Genomic DNA, 14,431 nt, shown 5'->3' with positions numbered 1-14,431 from the left:
TTATTATCTTATTACTCATTTGCTGGTAACTACCCTTCATTAAGACGTATCATATGATTATTAGTTATGCATGGATGATTTCGTTGAGCTCTGTGTTGTTGTAATTAATTGAACTGTGTGCAATCCTGCCCGCATAAACCTGCTACATTAATTGTCCTGTCATAACTCAGTGGACCTGTAGAAGCTCAGCCCCTTAACCCGCAACTTATTGAACTATGACTTGTATCAGCCCAGCTTCCAAAACATAAACTCAACTCTCAACACAAGCTCTTGGGAGTATGAGCACCTAGAGCGAAGGATAGGTCGAAATATAGATATTTCATCTGGCCTAGATCGAGGTACTTGTTTGTCCTTTTATTGACGGGAAAGAAACGCCCAAATGTATTGTTTTTTTTGTTTGTCTTTCATAAAAGCCCTCGTTCTTCTTTTTATTTTGGGACGTTCAAGAGAGATTTGTGTATTGCCCTCATATTTCTTCATCTCTGAAAGATCCATTAATTTTCCCGTGCGAAGTTGAATATTCCACCTTCACATATAGACAACCACGGAATCCATCTCCACTAAATGCTACTTTAACCAAATCAGCTATTCTCAAATTCCCATTTTTCAAAGGCTACAATATATATTCCACTTCGAGCAGATGAGAAGCGGACACCAGGTGCCTCGGCTTGGAAGCACTGCGCACCTCACGAAAGGTCATAGGCCCTCCAAAAACAGACACCCCAAAGCTTCCCATCAACCGAAATTGAGCACGTGGATGAGGAATATCAGGAGGACACCGAAAATGGCCTCTTCCAAACCCACAAGGCCAAGCAGGGCATCCAGAAGAGGCTCTGGAAACACGGTCGCCGCACGCACCCGTACCTCCCGGATCGGCCCGCGAGCACACCAAGAGTAAAAAACCACTCACTCCTAACCACCCATCTTTGACGGCTCCAAAACCAGCGCCGTTCATTCTGCACTCTAAGCCTAGGCCCCCTGAACACCTTGCTCCAGAACGCCCGTCACGTATCTGCAGAAAATCACGGAATCGAGGCGCGTTGCACGAAAACTCCCACCGCCGCCTATCGCAGATTTTAGCCGCCTATCGCAGATCTTAGCCGCCTGAACCCCGGCACACTGACAGCCCCTGCAAGCGCCAGGGACACAGAAACAAGAAGTTTAGGACACCCGCCGAACCGCGGACGTCACGGCCACAAACAGGCGTTTTCGGGCGACGCAAGACCCACGCACACCATCCCGAAGTGCAATCCAAGACTAAGCCAAAGACAAAACAAGGCACCGCCGCGTCCTGCGCTGCAGATCCAGAACCTCCTCACACTCAAACACACGATGCACATTGTCGCGGTGCTCGTGGCCGCGTGTGTGCTCCCGCTCGTCGGAGCCATCAGCCTAGACACCAACAACGTGACCAGCATCAAGAACGCCGCGGCGCTTATTGCCGACGGGCTCCTAGACTACTACGAGGGCACCACCTACGGCGGCACGGTGGGCATGTTCACGTCGCCCTACTACTGGTGGGAGGCCGGCGGCGCGTGGGGCTCGCTCATCGACTACACGTACTACATGGAAAACGACACCTACGTGGACTTGATCAAGACCGCCCTCACGTACCAGGTGGGCGACGACTACAACTACATCCCCTTGAACCAGTCCACCACCGAGGGCAACGACGACCAGGCGTTCTGGGGCATCGCCGTCATGGCCGCCGCGGAGAAGAACTTCTCCAATCCCGACGACCCGGAGTTGGCGTGGCTCGCGTTGGCACAGGCCGTGTTCAACACCATGAGCGCCCGCTGGGACTACGACGACTGCGCGGGCGGGCTCCGCTGGCAGATCTTCCAGTGGAACTCGGGCTACGACTACAAGAACTCGGTGCTGAACGGCGCGTTGTTCCACTTGGCTGCGCGCTTGGCGCGCTACACCAGCAACGACTCGTACGTGGAGTGGGCCGAGCGCGTGTTCGACTGGATGTACGGCGTGGGCTTGTTGACCGAGGGCGACTGGTGGTTCATCTACGACGGCGTCAACATCGACGACAACTGCTCCGACATCACCAAGTTGCAGTGGACATACAACCAGGGGCTCATGTTGGCCGGTTGCGCGTACATGTACAACTACACCTTGGAGGAAAAGTGGCTTAACCGCACCACGAGCATCTTGCATGCCGCGCAGGTCTTCTTCTACGAGAAGTCCGCGGACGCCGTGATCATGTACGAGGCTGCGTGCCAGCTGCCCACGTCCGACGCGTTTTCGTGCAACACGGACCAGCGCTCGTTCAAGGCGTACTTCTCGCGCTTCTTGGGCTTGACGTCCGTGCTCGTGCCCCAGACCTATGACACGATCCGCGCGTACATCCAGGACTCCGCGAACGCCGCGGCGTGGTCTGCGTGCACGGGCGGCTCTGACGGCCACACCTGCGGGCTCTCATGGACCAACTCCACCTGGGACGGTGTCTACGGGCTCGGCGAGCAAATGTGTGCGTTGGAGGTGATCCAGAACTTGCGCGTCGCCGACTTGCCCGGGCCTTTGACGGCAGACACGGGCGGCACGTCCATCGGCAACCCCGCCGCGGGGTATAGCCAGACAGAGACCGCCGCATCGCCGCTCGACTTGTCTGCCAAAGACACGGCAGGGGCTAGCATCATCACCGCTGTCGTTGGTGTCGCCATCATAGGCACCGCCGTGTGGTTGGTGATTTAGCCTTTCGTGCGTCGCGCTTCACCTGGAGGCTGCTTCCACGAGAGAACATCGTGGTAACATGGACGGGTGGGTATTTGGGTCCAGCGGTGGTGTGTCGCATCTCGTTCTGCAGACGCTCTCATTGAGCACTTTCACGGCTGCGCAATGTTGCTGGTCTTTGGGCTGTACGTGCGCACTTGTGGGCCTTCGCCCGCATTGTCTACCAGATGTTGTCAAGTGTATTTGCCTACAGATTTCGTCTCCCGTGTTTTTTTGTCATGATGGACCCCGCTGGTCTTGTTGGAATGCAAAACGAAGAATGCAAAACGAAGAAAGCGCCGGAAAACCTCTCCCGGAATATTCACAGCAATAAGGATGGTTGTATTCAGGATGCAACGACAGCCCTGTCCGGACGACCAGGGAATACGGATGAGAATTGCAGTTTCTCGAACCACATCAAGTTCAGCCATCAACACCTATCTAGACCACAACCTGACAACCGATCCCTTCGTGGAAATCGAATAAATAATAGCAGTCCACATTCTTGGAAGCTGGCAAATAGAACAGAAGAAACATCTTCTTCTTGACAACTCCATGGCTCTGATCAGACGCCGGTATATTGAAGGGCCTGATTAGCAGGCCTCAGGCTCCGCATGCAGAAACGCCAGGTGGCGCCCATCCACCAAAGATATCAATATCCCATCCATCTATCAGCACTCTTGGAACAACATCCTCTACTTCCCTATAACGTAAAAAAAGTCAAACATCAAATCAAACATCAAATCAAACAGCAAATCAAACATCAAATCAAACAACATGATCAAACATCAAGTCACCAAGCCCTTCCCCACAACATGCCCCGTCCTGCACACACGCGTGCTCACAGGATGATGGACGCCTCTCATAGATATCCCCTTGCGTATCTACTGAACCACTTCAACAGAATAAGACACACACAATTTCCGCCAGATCTGACCGCAAAGTACCCAAAGCCTTTATATAAGAGCCCCTGTCCTCATGAATTCCGAGGAGCCCTTCACGTCTGTGAATTGGGATCGAAATGAGACCCAACACGCCAATCCTCAAAATACAGAGACGCCGATATTAGAGGAGCCACCCGCCGACTTTGCTGCCCCTCCTCAAGAAAGCAATGCGTCTGATGAGCCGCTTTCATACCCCACGGAGATGCCGCTAGATTGTTCCAGCACCAGGCTGGAAATTGCCCCGGAAAACGGGGCCACTCTGGATGCTCCAAACCTAGCCGCCAGCCCCTCGATCGGGCCGGAAAAAGACGGGCATACTGCGGCTGATTTCGTGCCTGATCTGGAGTCCGTGCAGAACCTGGCGGCAAAAGACTGGCCCTTATACGCGGAGAACGAATTCTCCACGAGCGGAATATCTCAGCCAAATCTGGAGAAGGAACTCAGCCCGATACCCGGCCCCGAGCACTTACCCTTGCCCATGTTTGCAGCAAGTGAAGAGGCACACAAAGAAGCGCCCACGGCCCATGAACCCGACACCGAGACGAGCGAAAACAGAGCCCAACCGAGCGAGAATAGGTCCACAGCAAGCGAAAACAGAGCCGAAACGAGCGGGTTCGAGTCGCTGCTCATGCCACACACGTCGGGCAGTGACCAAGACCAGCAGCACTCATATGTGCCGTCGCCTGCTGCCGCCCAAAACATGGCCACGCCCGAAATCAGCGGCCAACAGCAGATGGAGGACGCGTTTGCAAGGTACCACATAAGCCTGCGCGTGTCCGATCCAATCAGTGACCGCGACGGGAACTCCAAGTCGTACATCTCATATCTTGTGACCAGCGAGACCAACCACCCGGACATATTGCGGTTGCTGGCGGCGACAAACCCGCCCTCCAGATCACCGCTGCCCATGCCCGAACAGAGCCTTGTGAAGGTGCGCCGGCGGTACGGCGACTTCCGCTTTTTGCACGACTGCTTGGTGAGCGACTTCCCGCAGTTGCTCGTGCCGCCGCTCCCGGCGAAGCTGAACTTCAAATATCTCATGGGCGACACCTTCAGCACCCCGTTTGTCCACAAGCGCCTACACTCCTTGGACCGGTTCATCACGTTCATCTGCCAACACAAGCTTCTCTCGCAGCTGTCTGTCTTCCACTACTTTGTGAGTGACTCGACCGAGTGGGCAACGTTCACGAAGAACCTCAAGATCTTGAAGGGCGAGGACGGCGACAGCCTGCTTGTGGGAAAGGTCGTGAATGAGGATCTCCTCGCCGAGACCATCATGAATTACTTCACCGCGTCCAAGCACAAGAAGGAGACGAACAAGGATATCATCGAGATCAGCGAGAAGCTCAAGAAGTTGTACGAAAACCTTGTCAAGTTGGAGCGCATCTTCGCCAAGCTCAACAAGAAGAACTCCGACATGAAGCACGACTACGAGCTGTTTCTGACCCAGATCAACAAGATGGCAGCCTTGCACGAATTGCCAAACCGTCCCGAGACAGCGCCCCTGGAGCCCAATGCATCGTTCGCCTCGAGTATCGGGACCTCGCAGCCGGGCGTTCCAAGCAACTTCAAGATCTTCGCCGATTCGCTTCTCTACTTCCTGGACAACTGGGCGCTGCTAGGTGCTTACATCGACGAGTCATTCTTGGTATCGTTGAAGGACTGCGCCAAGTACATCGCACGCTTGCTGGGCTTGATCGAACTCCACCACAACAAGAAAATCGACCTCCAGGTTTTGGAGGAATACTTGGCCAAGGCGCGGGCTGATATGGCCAGCTTTGGCGGCTCGCCGGGCCACGCCGACCCGGGCCATCGGGCTCCGCCCAATCCTCTGCTTATTGGGCCGAGCAGTGGTGGGATCGTGAGCAACACCACGCAGTTGATCAAAGACACGTTGTCCACGTCAGCCACGCCCCACATTGGGTCGTCCCAGATTGAATCCAAGAAACACAAGCTACAGCAGAAAATTCAGCATCTAGAGACGGAGGTCGCCGCGCAGACACAATTGGTGGACAGCTTGACCAACCGCATCATCCACGAGGAGTATCCGAACTGGGACCGGTTCAACAAGATGCAGATGAAGAAGTCCATGGCAGATCTCTGTGACCAGGAGATCTCGTTCTACAAGGGCTTGGCGGACAACTGGACGGACGTCGAGGCCAAGCTTGTGCAAAGACTTGACGAGCTCAAGTAGCTTTCATGGTTGCAGGCCTACATTTGCTATAAATACTTTGCTTCGCCCTTGCCCATTTGCTTACCTTGTTCTTCTTGTTATTGTTCTTCTTTTTCTTCTTTTTTGCATTGCATGGGACTTCGTTTTCCACCTCTTTCTCTATACGACACTTGTCACTTGATTCCCTCTTCGTTATCACCCCATGCTGGGTTTGCAGCCAACCCGGCCCGCGAAGCAGATGGCAAACAATCCCGGGATTCTCGGCACTGACGAGACGCATCACGTGATGCACCATAGCCCGCAGTGCGGGTGCGAGGCCGGTTGCGTCAGCAGAATATAACCGGCACCACGGCTCCCAGAAACACCAGCAATACTCACGAAAGAAACATTACAAACATGCTTTTTTTGGCTACTGCGTTGGCTGGTTTGGGCGTTGCCTGTGCAAATCGCGTACTTCTTGATGACAACTTGAACAGCCAGGTGTGTGAGGGCATGTATTCCAAGCATGACTGGGGAGGAAGCAAACTGCCCCATATAAGCATCAAACTCGACCGCTTCAACGACCATAAATTGAACAGCAAGAATCCGGTTGAGTACGACGATATTGAGCTCAGCTATGTGATTTTCGAATACAAGGATATCGACAAGTTGGGCGTGCAATACGGCGATTCAGGCCGGAAAAAGTACATCTGCGACGACTTGGCGTTGGAAGCGGGCGTCTGCAGTCAGTCACAATATGGCTCATTCATTGCGGGCAGCGATACGGCTAATACAACGATACAAATTGCTAAACTCACCCAGTTGGGGTTTGCCAACCTCACGTATCCCGTCACCAATACCGGCTACTACTGCGTATCTACATTTTCCACGCTCTCTGACGCTAAGTACAAAGGGTTTGTGAGTTTCCAGAACGCATTCGGCCAGTTGAGTGCGTCTGAAATCCCCAAATTGCCCGCATACGGCATCTTGACCCTCTGTTACGCCGTGACAATGGCGTTGTTTGGGTTCCAGTTCTTCAAGCGGAGAAACCAGAACCAGATCTTGCCTTTGCAGCGCTACTTGCTTGCCATGCTTGGGTTTTTGACTTTTGACACACTTGTGGTCTGGTCTTACTACGACTTGGTCAATAGAACCGTGGGAACCAATTGGTTTGTGAAGTTCTACATCGTCTTCATGTCAATCATGAGCTCGGCAAAATTCACGTTCTCCTTCTTCTTGCTTTTGTTGATAGGGTTGGGTTATGGCGTGGTGCTGTTGAAATTGTCCAAGAAGATCATGTTTCGCTGCAAAATTCTCGCCGGTGTGCATTTCACCGCGTCGATGTTGTATTTGATCGGTACTTACAATAACGGAGGTCTGAACTCTAACTCCTCTTACTCAAGTATTGACGCGGAAGCAGACGCCCCAAGCCTCTGGATGCTTTTCTTTCTTCTTCCCGTGACTATAACCATGACCACGTACTATTTCCTCATTCTTTCGTCGATTCGGAACACTACAGCTAGCCTTCATAAGCAGCGTCAAGTGATCAAGTTGCAGTTGTATCAGAACTTGTTCCGCATCATTTCGCTTTCGTTGATTATCATCTTTACCGGGATTGTCTTAACAAGCTTCTACTTCTTGAGCTTGTCCGGAACCGAGGCCATTGAGCAAAACTGGAGGGGGTCTTACTTTGTTGTTGACTTCTGGCTTACGATCACGTACTTCTGCATCTTCTTGGGTGTGGCATGGTTGTGGAGACCAACAGAGACGTCGTACATGTTGGCGGTTTCCCAGCAGCTCTCCACCGGAGAGGGCGAAGAGGGCGATGGGGCCTTCAATACCTATCAGCATGGTCATGAGTTTGAGCTCGACGATGTGTCTTTGATGAGTCATAGCGACGATGAGAATGCACAGAGGGATAGCTTTGAGTTGGACAATCTGGAGATACCCCAAGAGGAGCCTCCAAAGTATAAAGAAGCCAGTCATGACGACGACCATGGAACGCCCGTACCCAACGTTAGCAACACGCTTTTTGAGCTAGGAGAGGAAGACGTTGAAGACGAAAGCAGGAAGTCTGGCGAAGGCAGACACTCGTCACCGCTGGACAGGAGATTGTCGTAATGCACGCCAACAGTGGAAGAATATAATCTCACAATGTATATCTTCAAGAAATAGATCGTGGAAAAGAATATAGTCTTTTAATGTATATCCTCAAGAAATGGCTCGTGGAAAAGAAAACAGCCTTACAATGTACACTTAAGAAACAGGTTGTGGCACGCGTCCTGCCGGATGATTCCAAAATGGTATCTTTGGTTGCCTCACTGTGACAGCTCTTGCTATATACGAAATTGCTTATTCTATACACCCGCCCATACGGAACCACCGTTGGCATGCACATCCAGGGTGAGTTTCTCGACCGTGGCATCCCAATTGACCAAATGGTTATATAAGGTCTTGACCTGATCACGATTCAAGATCCGGGGTTGCAACCACGTGACCACCAACACCTGGTCGATTTGGTTGATGAAGCCCTTGATCAAGCCTAGCGAAAAACACTTGATGATCAAAAATTCGACATCATTCTCGGGAGTACCTGTCACGGAGCAGATTTCGGCAAACAGAATCTTTTTGTCGCTGGTCAGTTTCAAAGAAATCAATTCCAACAACGACATGATCACGATTTTCTCGTGCAAAAATTGTTGGCGGTGCGCAAGCTGTGGGGACTTGACAAATGCTGTCTGCAGCCATTCAGAAAATTTCTGCAACTGGCCGGAATTCAAAGTTTGAATGAGGTTGTAGAGCCAGTAGTACTCGGATTCGGGCGCGGAGATCAGCAGCAATATATCGTGCAAGATCAACTCACCAAAGTTGTAGATCTTGTCGCCCAACAACGCGGCAATACAGAGATCGTGACAAAAGTCCAACTTCTCATCAGCAGATAAAGGAGTGTCAATCGAAGACAAGTAAAGCAAGCCGTTTGTGTAAAACAAGTTGAAATTTTCGCGGATCTTGTAGTTCTGACATTTCGTCAAGTAAAATGCGGCGTTGGTTTTCGAGCTGTAGTCATTCTGCAAAGTGGTGTCGAACTTGTCGCTCATGGCATCCAAAATTTCGTCGGCCCTGCTGAACTCGCTCAAAAGCAAAGAGTACCGAGCAATCTGGAGGCGCACATATACAATTGCTTCTTCATTTCCAATGATGGTATCTACATTTTCCACTCTTCTCAGCGAGAATTTCTTCGTAAGCTCAACAACAAGAGCGGCTTCCAACTCACACAACTTCTCAAGACACGTTTTTGGCTCGTCGAACGACTGTAATAAGAAATCGACCACTTTTATGGGGTTGAGTTTGTTTTGGAACTGCGCCACAAACTGTGTGAAAAGACACGCCCGCAAGTCACCCTGCTTACTTTCAGGGACACTGTACAACTCTTCGAGCAGCAAGGCCAATTGGTTCCATAATTTCCGCTCATAGAAATCCTCCAATTGATATAGCACTGTCGCAATGTCTGAGTTGTCAACCTGCTCGCGCAAATTTGCCAAAACGGAGGCCAAGTCGTGGTCTACTTCCATAGCAGACATGATGATGTTTCTGTGTGTTTTGCTTTTGTTGCGTTTGCTTAGTTGGAATAGTTGTGGCTTCCTGTCTCAGGGTGACATATGTGGGCAGTTGTGTGGCGAGCGTGTGCTGGTCGTGCGCAACACATAAATTCATTAAAGCTGTATTATGTTCATCTCAAACCTTCGCCTCTTCCAAATGCTTCAATCAGGTTCTCCTCTTTGTTGTAATACTTCACTTTTGCTATCATTGTTCGGATCAAGTATCCTGAATGTGTTGAGAAAATATGATTGATCAAAAAGTCTCGAGAAGGCGGTTCGTTCCCCCAGACATGAACATCCACGAATCAATAAAACACCCTTTCAAAATTATGTTCGGTAAAGCATTTCGAAACAAACTCACGCAATTCTGAAATTGGTTGATACGAGGCTGGTACACAATGACTGGGCGGTAATACACGAATGATATGCTCACTAGTATAGTTCCGCCATAGCCTCAGGCATAGGATACTGTAAATAATGTCTGCAACCACGAGACACGCGGCAAGGTCAAGGCCAAAAACTGCCAAACGTAAACTTATTCCGCATCTTCCGGTTTTTGCTACTACCGGGACAAAGTCTCAGAAATACGATCGGTGCTTAGATCGTCGGAAGATTGATCCACATATGTCTTCAAGTCAGTCCAGTTTTGTAGATTTTCTTCGAATAGTTGTCTCCCTGCCCTGACCAAATCAATCATTACCAACAACCATTTTTTCTCCATCTTCATGGTGTATTCCTGAAAGTTGAACTTAAGGTTTTCGGTGAGCTTCTTCATGTCCTCATTGAACAACCCAATGAGCTGATCAAGCTTATCTAGCTCCTTTTCGATGTGTTGCACCCGATGTTGAATATTGATGTTCATTTGTGGTTGAGTAAAGGCACTGGCTTCATCTAGAACAGGCGCTGGTCTATCGCCATTGAGTTGCTCTTCAGATAGTGAGAACGTCGGTTTGTTTCCCCCGAACAAGCCGTACCAACTTTTTTTGCCACTTGGAGGCTTGCGATTTTTCTGCTTAGACTCGATCCTTTGGATTGCGGAAGTGATAGACGGGCTGTTGATGTTCAAGTTCTTCAAGTGTTTTAGAGACTCCTCATTGTGTGTAGAGTTCAGGAGCTCTTGGATCTTCGCAAACTTGAGCTTGTACAAGAGCTTGTACTGGAGGAGCTTGTACTTATAAAACTTCACCAATTGTAACGCCGACAAGTAATACTGTGCAAACTGATTAACGGGCTCTTCCCACTCAGGAATCACATGCTCGTGTAAAAAATGCTCGAAATTGAGAAAGTTGGAGTCCATAGTTGATCCAAATCGCTCAATCACCAACGAAAGCTGGTTGTTATCCTGTGGAACCATCTCGTGCACCTGGAGAGAGAAGTTATTGAGGTTGCCACCCAACTCAATGAGTACGTCAATCATGAGTTTGAAGTTGCGGATATTCCTACCGTTCAACTTATGAAGGTCGGAGAGCACCTTGATATTCTGGTGGACATTCTTCTCAAAGTGTAGAAGCTCCGGCGGGATGTCACTGAAGAAGTCCTCGTACTCTTGCAATTCCGACGAGTTTGATTCTTTGAGGTTGAATAACTTCACTTCATTGTGCAACTTGTGAAGATCGCCATTGATTTTGTGTAGCGAGCTCAAGTTATCGGGGGACGTGACATCAAACCCGGCGATAGCCGGGAGCAATAAGTAGAGTCCGTTTTGATCCGTTGGATTGTTGGGATTGGCAAGAAGAATGTTTTGCGGAAGAAGACTCACGGGCGGCTCGTTTATGGCGTTTTCCCACGACCGCTCGTAGTTGGGATCAAAGAACTTAAGCAATAATGGGCAGCTTTTAAGAAGCGGGTTGGCATGAAACACCACATCTTGGAGAAACTTCTTGAAATAGCGCTTGCGCACGTCGATCACAGAAAGCTCCTTGGCGTTGTCGAGTGAATTGATCAAGTACGTGAGGAGTGTATGTTTCTCAGGAATGGGCGGAATGATCACTGTGGGGAAGAGTTTTACTAGATTATCCCTGAGCAGCTTAAATTCCGAGTAGCGCCGCTTGACTATCACAGAATCTTCCTGGTCCTGGCTGCCTTCTATTTTGATTTCGATCAAGTAGACCACCACGGCGGTGTTGACGAGCCGCTCGCTCAGAATCACGTCGATCTGGAGCCTCGGATTTTGGAGCATCTTGCGGATTTTCTGCGAAAGACCAAGCGAATTGTTCACCAAAGATGTGGAGCCGAAATCCACATAGCTTTCCTGGAGATTCAGGGCGTATTTCGGGTCGTTTTGTACGGCGCTTTCGGTGTTCGTACGCGCGTGACCGGCACTGGCAGAGGGGCTGAAAAACAGCGGGTTGTTGTCCTGCTCAATGTCTGGAAAAATATCCGAGTCATCCATGTTCTATATATTCCTACTTTGCTTGTTTGTGATTTGTTTATATTCTGAGATTGAAGCACTGAACGATGCAAACAAACGCTAGTGCTTGCCACAGGAACCCCCGCAATCTCTCCAGAGCGGCGTTGCATGCAGTATCCAATATTTAGCTAGCTGTGTCTTGAAATAGGAGACGGCATGTGACCACGTGACGTAGAGGCTGTCCGGAGCTCGCTGAATGTCTGCTGAAAAACGTATGCAATGTAATAAGGAGATCTTTGCCCGCTTACTCGTGCAGCTATACGAGCTTGTGTGGGTGACATTGCACATCACGTGAGAGATGGGCACGTGACTCATACCCGTGACACGCGCACGTATGTTGGCCTGTTCTGATCATGGGGCCCTTCTTGGGTTATTCTTTGTCCATAATTCCTGGAATTGGCTGTGCTGGCTTTAGTAAAATTTATTATGGCACGGTTCTGACCAATGAAATGATATTCAACTAGCCTCTGTTGAATGTATACCGCTCGCATTTGGGGATTGTTTCCATTGATTGGTATATTGTGTTAAGATGGCATTGATACGCCTTTTCTTTTCGACTCATAATTTTTTCTTGTCTGAAGCTATGCTTGCAAACCTCGCTTTCAAGTTTGAGATTTCGTCTGACTTACAATCATGAGTCTCCCCCGCGGAGACCAAGTAGCGAAGAACAAGACCATCCCAACTCAAGACAGAAACAGTGAGACGTTCCAAACTGAAAGAATTTGGTTGGTGTGGGAAATGATAGTCTTGAAGTAGAGCGTAAATTTGATTAGAACAGCGGTTTACAACAGTCGATCTAGCCACCTTCAGACGGCTTCCAGAAAGACACTAATATCCCCATTTACCGTGTGAAGAAGGGCATCTCAGAAATTAGATTCTAATGTGCTTTCAGTGGTGTAACACAAAAATATCAAAAACACTTGAGCTAAGTATATGTCATCTCAGCATGCCTGGTAGCCAGAATATAAGGTTAAACTGATGTATATAGTTTTCTCTATGTATATTCATAATTGATGTTCACGATATTCATGCCCCACCGTCTGAATTAGTGAAATCTCTTGTTTTGCGACATGTTCAATTATGCATATTTCACAGGAGACTCAGATTGCGTTATTTTAACAAAATCTGGTGTCAATTGTCGAATCATACATCCTTCTGCATCAAAATCAGGTAACTCGGCAATATTCATCCACCACGTCTTGGATGGCTTACTTCTGAGCTCGATAGTGATTAATTCAGATTTCCGGAAGGAGTTATCAACTCTATATGAAATATCATGGTAGACCACTTAATAATAGAGTTGCCTAAATTTATATTTTTTTATTGCAGATCCTGAAGCAAATATCTTCACCACTAATAATTTTTCAACCTGTTCATTGATGCATAAATTAAAGATACATTCTTGAACAGATTCCGAAATCAAGTTCGCATTATCCATAACTTTAATTATCTATCTCAACACATTCTGAGGTTTTGACAATTTGGCGCTTGATTTCAGTATGTTTGTCGATATATCCCCGTACAATAGTTGGGGTGACGAAAACAAACGATACAATGGAAAGGGCGATGAAAGTCAACGAGGGACGTTTAATGGAAAATAGATCTAACAATCAAGAGTATTCGGCAAAAAAGAACAAATAGTGCTACTAAGAGTTTAGTTTGTCTGAATGACCCAAAAAATTGTGAGGAAGAGAATTACGTGCAAGTCCAATGGAGATATGATACCTGTCAGCGCAACTCAAAGACATGGAGCGCCACGTGCGAAGTCACGTGACTATTAGTAGACAAAACTCTTCACGAGGAAAAAGGGGAGAAACATCTCTTTTCCTCTCAAGGGCTTTAGCAAGATAGGAGGTAGGGTCCGTAGTATATCACATACTCAAATAAGCAATACCAATAATACCTGGGCTTTGCACGGCGCCGTGGCTTCGACGGTCGTGCGTGCGCTCATTTGAGACGAATGATGATTCTGGGCGGGCGGCTGGGATCATAACGTGCATCTTGAATGGGGGGAAATTATCGATTCCACTGCGGCCCACTGCGGCTCATTTGAAAGGTTGGGCCTGTCTATGAGAGCATGGCCTGTCTTTTAAGAAATGCGGTCGGGACCAAACAATTGACCGAGGGGTTTTGCAAGGCTGGTGACACATCTACAGCCCTGGTCCAGGCGGGCGATTCTGAAAAGTGCCTGAGGGCACGACGTGGGTTTACCCGAAAAGCTACAACCAGATTTCAATATACAGAATTTTCGAAAGAGGAAAGAACAGGACCGTCATTAGAGGCAATAATTGCGATATGGGCACGGTGAGCAGACTAGTGCATGGAAAATTCCAAACTCTGACGCCAATTGTAGCAATTGAAAACGCACAGAACGTATTCAGTAATCGACTTTTTTTCTAGACTGCAGAGGAGGTTCAATCAGATCATGTGAGAATTTATTGCAGATGTGCGGGTTGATATTAAGATGTGTTCGACCTGGCCTCATCGCCTGTACTTGACTAGAGGGCATTTTCTTCCACACACTCCAGTTTGGGATTGCGTCGTGTTGGGCTTGCCGTCAATTGGCTTACATTCCTTTAAATTGTCTAGATAGGGGGCTGTGATG

General features: G+C 49.0%; 5 protein-coding genes across 5 annotated transcripts; 3 read left to right on the top strand and 2 right to left on the bottom strand.

The window, feature by feature from the left end:
• Positions 1-1,332: 1,332 nt before the first annotated feature.
• Positions 1,333-2,703, top strand: DCW1 (putative mannan endo-1,6-alpha-mannosidase; the record flags this gene model as incomplete). Its single annotated transcript, XM_018857648.1, has 1 exon — positions 1,333-2,703. One exon carries the CDS (start codon positions 1,333-1,335, stop codon positions 2,701-2,703), a length of 1,371 nt encoding a protein of 456 aa, XP_018711311.1.
• A 996-nt stretch (positions 2,704-3,699) lies between these two features.
• On the top strand, positions 3,700-5,859 carry SNX4 (Snx4p; the record flags this gene model as incomplete). Its single annotated transcript, XM_018857782.1, has 2 exons — positions 3,700-3,880; positions 4,178-5,859. The coding sequence occupies 2 exons, from the start codon at positions 3,700-3,702 to the stop codon at positions 5,857-5,859; spliced, it is 1,863 nt and encodes a 620-aa protein (XP_018711310.1).
• A 187-nt stretch (positions 5,860-6,046) lies between these two features.
• On the top strand, positions 6,047-8,056 carry METBIDRAFT_205825 (uncharacterized protein). Its single transcript, XM_018854983.1, has one exon. It carries the CDS (start codon positions 6,235-6,237, stop codon positions 7,936-7,938), a length of 1,704 nt encoding a protein of 567 aa, XP_018711309.1. The 5' UTR covers positions 6,047-6,234; the 3' UTR covers positions 7,939-8,056.
• Positions 8,057-8,174: 118 nt separating this feature from the next.
• On the bottom strand, positions 8,175-9,398 carry METBIDRAFT_42936 (proteasome regulatory particle lid subunit; the record flags this gene model as incomplete). The annotated part of the gene is made up of 1 exon (XM_018857599.1): positions 8,175-9,398. The coding sequence occupies one exon, from the start codon at positions 9,396-9,398 to the stop codon at positions 8,175-8,177; it is 1,224 nt and encodes a 407-aa protein (XP_018711308.1).
• A 290-nt stretch (positions 9,399-9,688) lies between these two features.
• Positions 9,689-11,884, bottom strand: METBIDRAFT_205822 (uncharacterized protein). The gene has a single exon (XM_018854982.1). The coding sequence runs from the start codon at positions 11,806-11,808 to the stop codon at positions 9,979-9,981; it is 1,830 nt and encodes a 609-aa protein (XP_018711307.1). The 5' UTR covers positions 11,809-11,884; the 3' UTR covers positions 9,689-9,978.
• Positions 11,885-14,431: the final 2,547 nt, after the last annotated feature.

The sequence above is a fragment of the Metschnikowia bicuspidata genome (genome assembly GCF_001664035.1).
Source record: "Metschnikowia bicuspidata var. bicuspidata NRRL YB-4993 chromosome Unknown METBIscaffold_4, whole genome shotgun sequence".
Taxonomy (NCBI): Eukaryota; Fungi; Ascomycota; class Pichiomycetes; order Serinales; family Metschnikowiaceae; genus Metschnikowia; species Metschnikowia bicuspidata.
Note: the sequence above shows the minus strand (reverse complement) of the source record. Positions and strands in the feature narration are given on the sequence as shown.

Coding starts and splice junctions, on each gene's coding strand:
- METBIDRAFT_205822 (XM_018854982.1), bottom strand. CDS start 11,808: ATGGATGACTCGGATATTTTTCCAGACATTGAGCAGGACAACAACCCG.
- METBIDRAFT_205825 (XM_018854983.1), top strand. CDS start 6,235: ATGCTTTTTTTGGCTACTGCGTTGGCTGGTTTGGGCGTTGCCTGTGCA.